General features: G+C 40.7%; 1 protein-coding gene across 1 annotated transcript in view; it reads left to right on the top strand.

Annotated features, from left to right (window-relative positions):
• Window positions 1-6,994, top strand: part of REPS2 (RALBP1 associated Eps domain containing 2) — a 133,669-nt gene that overhangs the window by 56,871 nt on the left and 69,804 nt on the right. The window contains exons 11-12 of the mRNA XM_025046608.1: window positions 1,158-1,211; window positions 5,543-5,588. Of these exons, the coding sequence (XP_024902376.1) occupies window positions 1,158-1,211; window positions 5,543-5,588 (100 nt within the window). The remainder of the gene's footprint in view (window positions 1-1,157; window positions 1,212-5,542; window positions 5,589-6,994) is intronic.

The raw sequence follows: 6,994 nt of genomic DNA, 5'->3' as shown, positions 1-6,994 counted from the left end.
GAAGCTAAAAGAATTGAGAACTTAACATTTTATATTGGCAGGTGTGATCCCAGGACCTCAGTATAAATGCACATTTGTACACAGGTCTAATCCATGAAGAAGTTATCTCCTGGAGAGTTTCTGTCCCTGGGCTTTATTCTCTGTGACTTTATGGATATAGGGCTGTGATATGGAGCCTATGAGAAGCAGTGCAGTGTTCCATGTTATAGTTACTGTCAAGCAGAGATGAGTTGGCCTGGGAATGTCTAGAGGAGCAGGAGTAACACTCTCCCCCCACCCCCCTGACTCCATACTTTTGTATAATGCTCTATAATCTACTGGGTCCATCCTCATACATTCTCTTAGTCCTCACAAAACTACATGGAGGCTGATATGTTTATCATCTAAAATTTAGACATGAGTATAGACTGAAGTTCAGGCAGTATGAATCATTTGCTTAGTAAGAAAAACAGTGGGAATAAGAACCAAGATTTTCTAGATTTCAAGCTAGTATTCTTTCTCTTATCTGATATTGATTCATTACCCATGAATGAGAGGCTTATCTGAAAGGACTGAAAATCAGTGGTGCTATTTCAGGTTTTATTGCTGAGGCCTGCCATTGATGCAGCTCTGCACAGGAGTTAAACATGTAAGTTTTCTATCAGGAAACGATAGTTGCACGCTATTTAAATATTTGCTCAGGAAAGGCAGGTAGAACTGGATATTGTCTGCAGCAGCGTGCACTCTGATCACTCTCTTTATTAGTGGGTCTTAGCCTTCCTTGACTGCACATTGGAATAACTGGGCCAGTTCTAAAAATACTGAAGCCTGGGTTTCACTCCCAGAGAGATTCTGATGTCATTGGTCTGGATGTCAAGAGTGAAAAGGGGAAATTCGTGATACTTCCTGGTAATACTCCTAGCCACTAGAGGCACTCTTTCTGGAAAGTTGAAAATACCATTTTGTTCTCTTGGGAGGACCTGTTTCCATACTTTAGGAGGTCTTCGTTGTTTTAGTAAGTACTATAGCACCTTATAGAAATTTGTAACACCATTTTCATAGGAATTACTAGGGATTCTTTGTTTTGAATGTAATGTGCCACAGAAATGAAATATTATAGTTTTCTTTTTCTTTCTCCCTCCTTTCTCTTTCTGTTCATCAAAAACAAACACTGCTAGCTTCGACAAGTACTACGGATGAAGCCTTACCAAAGGAAATATCTGAAGATCCAGGTAGGAGAAAACCATTATAATAGATTTTTATGTAATTATTTCTAATGAAAAAACCAGTTTCAGTGAGTAGAAGATTGGTGCATATGTGATAGTATGTGCGTTTCTCTAAATATTTGTCTTGTCTTTTATTACAAGGCAGTCTTTTTGCTTTTTGTTTTTACCCCTTCCCTCTTTTCAGGTATGAGTAGAGGGTGATACCTTTTTAAGTTCTGAATTTAGGTTTCACTGAAAGCATCACCCAGTTTGAATTTCGAGTCACATTGTTAATAAGTGTAAAATTGAGAAAGCTTGGGGTTGAGAAGATTTCAACAAGCCATTGTGGTTTTTGTGTAGAGTAAGGAGTTGATGGGGTAGATGAGTTGGAGGCCCACAGTTGAAATTTTCCATTTCCAAAGCAAAAATCTCAAATATTTTCATTATACTTCACCACCAGGAAGGCAAGTAAATGTTCTTCTACATGGAGTGGATTCCAAGTAGAAAAATAAAATTTGTGTTTGCTCAGGTTCTTGGAGAGTTGGAACTGTATCTGTGAACTGCGGAGCTGGCTGGGGTTGTGTCCTTAGCTCTTTCGATGGACCCATCGTTGAATCACTATGAACCTAGTTAAAAACAAACTGGCTAGGGAAGGTGTTACTATTTGGAGCTCTGGTTATGACATGAAAGAAGGCGCTGCTCTCTTTTTTCTTTCTCAATATTTAATCAGTAAATCATGTTTGTTTTCGTTAGCTAGCTATCATCCCAGGCTTATTTGTCTAAAGTTGGAACAAAGGAATCAATATAATATTGAGGCTTATGCTATAGTATAATATTTCCCAAACACCAAGTTCATCCAGGGTATAAAAGAGGGGTAGAGAGAAGGAGAGGGTGGGGGAAGGGGAAAGGAGGCATATATATGAATCATGCAGTGATGGGGCCTAGGAATCTGTATTTTTAGACCCCCCCCCAGGTGATTCTGTTGCACAGCCTACTTTGGTAACCACTGCCTCTAGAAGGCAATATTAAATGGAAAATTAAGATTATAGATCAGCTATGACTCCAAAAGTGGTAGGAATTCTCCAGCCTAGTTTTGGCTTTTGAAACTGATTGGGGTTCCTCCATCATAGGGGGAAATGTTCTATTTGTGTAGGACAAATGCCTAAGGTAGGTTCTTTCCAACTCTAATTTCCGGAGCTAAAGCGATTGCCTCCCGGTTTTTGTAAACTTCATGTTATATTAGTAAAACCTAGTTAAATTTAGAGAGTCGAACTGGTGCTTCTACAGGCTTTGAGGCTAATAAGGCTTCTTGTTTTTCCCATGAGCATCACATGTTCTCTGGGGGCATGTACTTTAGACGTCATTGCTAACATTCCTTCATTGAGTAGGGCATGGTGTCACCAGACAAGGTGTACCACAGTGCACGAGGTGCATCTGGATTTGTTTCACATTCTTCCTGGGAGCATGTAATGTGGTTCCTGATTGCCCCTTTCTGGAGTAGATATGAGGGAATCCTTCAGCTGAAAATATTTAATGTCCCCTTTCCTGGGGGCATGTTTGGATTCCTAGTGCGAGACACTGGAGTTTCAAGGTGGTGATTTCTAATTCTGGATGGCTGTCAGGACCGTGTGGACAGTTCACCTCAGTTAAGTTGCTGCCTTTTGGAGAATTAAACTTCGGAGTCGCCCTCTTACACAGTTTCTATTTCCTGGAAAGATGACATGCCTGCAGTATTCTAGGAAGTTGGCATTCTTCTTCCCTCTTCCCAGCTCAATGAGAAGCGGGGATCTGTCCGTTGGCTTCTGCCTAGATTGCAGCACAACGTGCCTTGCCAGTTTTGCAGATATTAACATGCTCCAAATGCTGAGCCTGACTTTCAAGGGCTCGGAGGCTGATGGAAGACTTAACTGGAATATATTCTCTAGCTTTTTCTGATCTGAAACCTGTGGAGACTTACCAAGACCTGCATGGGATATGTTTTTGCAGGTGGAAGGAGGAGCATCTCCCTGCTCTGCTCTTCCACAGTGGGTGGTAATAATAACGATGATAATGATAATAGTAATGGTGGTAAAGATGATGATGTGGTGGGTTACAGATGGGGTGGGGCTTCGTTATCAGAGAATGGGAGTATTCCTTGTTATATATTTTTTCGTATGCCCTTACCCTTTTAATTGGCAAAAGTGTACATATTAGTGGAGTCTAATAGATTTCTTAGCTAACATCACATTCCAGCCTAGTTCAACAGAGCACACTGCACAATGGTGATCTTTTTCTTGATGCCTGTAGGTCATGCTGAGGGTATGAGGCCTGTTCACCCTCACACTATAGTCTTCAGACTGCTGTTGCTGATTCTAGCAGCTGCCCCAATTGCCAGCTATCACCCCGTGGTCTTACGGGGTAGAGCAGTTCTCACCTTCTGTAACCTGCTCCCACGTGCACCTCCTTTGCTGTCCCAGAAGGAGCTAAATTTAGAAACTAGATTTCTAAGCTTGAAAAATTAGGAGCACTCTACGAGAGTAATATTTTGCAATTATAAAATACTTTTAGTTTTCAAACTATTTTCACCTCTTATCTCTCCTGTGAGGAACGGGTCACATTTTTATTTTCTTCATTCTGTAGGTGAGGAAACCAAGGTTCGGAAGAGGTAACAGCTAGTTGGTGCCATGGCCAGGAGGAGCGCCTAGGCCTCAGGAGTCCTGGCCTGGTCTCCACTGCTCATTTGTACCCCTCACCCCTTCTATCTATCTCTCACCAGCAGAGTTCACTCAACCTTCCACACCCATTCCTACCCCAGCAAAAAGACAAAGATAATGGCAATTCACGAAGGAATTAACGGTCCCACGGCCTGGTTTGGGAAACAGTATTTTAACTGAGACTTCAGTTAAAATGGCTGAGACTTCCCCTACCTACATACTTCTGGAAAGCAGTGGGGCCTGAGGGAGAAGAGGGGCACGGGCTGTGGGCAGCCTGCTCAGAGGGTGGCCCCCAACTCTGTGGTGAGTCTGGTCACACCATCCACCCAGCCCCAAAGCAGCCTGCTTGGCTGGAGGAGGGGCCCTCCTTAGGCCACTTTCCTTTGCTGCCTGGGGTTTGTAGGATGGAGAGGTGGTTTTCCACGATAATGGGCAAGAGAGAGCTCAGAGTCTTGGGGCTGCTCATGCTTTTCAGGACTCTGGCAGCGTTTCAGTGGTTTGAGTTGAAAGATGCCTGTGTTCTCACTAGAAGAAGCCAAAATGCTTAGGTTGGGAGAAATGCTGCTTTTCTGCAGCTGACCCTGTGGAAGGGAATGTAAATTGCTAGTTTGCTTTGTGCCTTGTTAGCACTTCAGCTCCGCTTTCCGCCCTGCTTATCTAACCCAAGGATTTTAATGATCGTCGTAAATCCAGGCTGCTTCATAGCTAGGAGGGTTTTATCTTTGGAGTTACGCAAAAGAGGAGGGGATGATGCAGTGAGACATTTTCTTTCTGGGAGGATTTGAGCAAACAATATATAAACTATATTCTCCTTGTTCCTAGTTAGCAGCTCTTTTTCTATGAATTTTTATGACATGATGAAAAATTTGCAATGTTTGCAAGAGCTCAGCATAGCTAGTGGTTTCTAAAGTTGTCTTCCATAGCGGATAGAAAACAAAAAGAAGGTTAATGTTTTTGTAAATGTTTCTAATTACTCCCAACTAGTTGTGATGGGAAAGTAGACTTCATGGGTGTTGATAGTGAGCAAGTTAGTTTGTGATTGAAATTTGATAAGGAAAAGTCATATGGTTGACAAAATATTTTAATGATTTCACTGCATAATATTCTCTGTACGATTTGGTCATGGAGACATGAGACGAATATTTTCTTTTAGGAATAGCTCATTGCAACTTACTCATGGGAGCTTTGATTTCTTGTGGTCATGCTGCTCTGGTAGTGTATTTTAAGAAAACCTTAATATATGTAGCCTGATAGATTTCTTCCAAGCCTTCAGGGGAGACTCGTTCACAATCTATTACTAGGCTATCATGATAGACTAATAAATCCTCAAGTCTGGACCCATCATTATATAAATAGATAACCCCTTGAAAGGGTTGTCTTTTTAGACTGGAATTCCTTCATTAATCAACTTCTATTTGAGAATGGCTTCTTAGTGTTCTGATGAAAGGGAAATATGTTGGTTTTCCTTTCCTTTTAATTGTGCCTTTAGCTTTAGAAAGAAAATCACAATATCATGAAACTGTGGAAGTGGTCGAGTTATCCACATGGACACCTGTGCATCATGTTGACCTGTTGATGTGTTCTGTACTAGGCCAGGTGCTGCATATAAACCTGTTTAACTGCAGAAATGAAACCCAAGCAAACAACAACTAATCTTTGTTTCAGCCACTCCTAAGGATTCCAACAGTCTCAAAGCAAGACCAAGATCCAGGTAGTGTTTGTTTAATTTCTGCTTTAATGCCCTTTGTGTCTTGTCTCGGACCAGAAATAAGCCCACCATCAACTCAAAGCCCAACCCACAATCTCTTTTTCCTTTAGATTTGAAGCTTAGAATGTGGGTAAGTTCACGCGTCACAAGGGGGCTAACTGGAGCATGCAGTGCTGCTGGGGAGATTCTTAGTTTCTGTGTTTATCAGTGCTGGAAGATGGTGCCTGCTGCTCTTATCACCTGACATGAAGTGGCCTGTGTGATATGCTACAGTTGTTGCAAGGTGATAATGAATAGAGGGAAGTGGCTTTGGAAAGAAAGAGATATAGTTAAAAGGTAACTAACACTGAAACTTACTATCATGACAAGGTGAACACTCAAAAATAAGTGTAGGGTAAAATCTAGAGTAAGGGAAGAAAATGCTTATGGTGATTTCAATGAGATACGAAGCTTCAGGTAAGCAGTTCCATCCTATCTTAGAGCCTCTTCTTGGCTTCACAGTTTTTAAATCAGTAGAGACCAGCAGAAGAGGGAGAGTCAGTGAGGCAGAACTGTGGTTGACGTCAGACATCAGAAAGGAGGAGTGAGGGGAAATACAGAAACACTAATAGAACATCAAAGAGAGAAGATGATATTGGGGCCACTCTTCACCATTGGACTGCAGTGTAGCAGAGGGCACTGTTTCTTTTTCAACTTTTGCTTTGGCTCTTAATGACATTTTTCCTCCATTGACTACTAGATGCATTTCTGAAAAAGTGAATTTAAATCTGATAACATTTCATATGCTTGAAATGCTGACATTTAAAGGAAATCTTATCTCCTTGTAAATCAGTTACCCCTTAGTTTATCTTTTATGTCTGGATTTTCCAAATTGGGGTTTTGTTTCCTTGTTTGTAGAAGGTACAGATGCCGGTATTTATATTTTAAAAAACAGTAGATACAGTAATTCATTTTGGTAGGAAAAAAGGTATAGTCATTATTTCTCTCTATGATTGTCACATTTTCTCATCCTTTTTAAAAAAGGATGAATGAATCTTTTGCAAATTAGTCTGTACTGGCTTTAGGATGTAGGAATAGGAACATTTATCTGCACTTATACTAGGAAAAACCTTTGAATTTCAGAAATCTGCTTATGTGTACTCTGTTAACTGTAAATTGAACCTCACAGTTTTCACTTCTGCTGATTTCCTGTCTCCCAAAGCGAGTGAAATGACAAAATCTCATAGTCACATATCCTATTATTAATATCACTAGCTAAATTATATATATTACTCTTTTAGGGATTGGTCTCCTAGTCTAATTTGGATGTTTTTATTTTCACTACTCCCAAGTAGGTCTTTACTGAGACCAAGAGAATCAAATCATTTTTATTCTCCTTTTTAGAATAATAAAGCTTTGTAGCAATGTTA

Source organism: Pteropus alecto, unplaced genomic scaffold (genome assembly GCF_000325575.1).
Source record: "Pteropus alecto unplaced genomic scaffold, ASM32557v1 scaffold23, whole genome shotgun sequence".
NCBI lineage: Eukaryota > Metazoa > Chordata > Mammalia > Chiroptera > Pteropodidae > Pteropus > Pteropus alecto.
The sequence above is the reverse complement of the archived record's forward strand: the minus strand, read 5'-3'. Positions and strand labels throughout refer to the sequence as shown.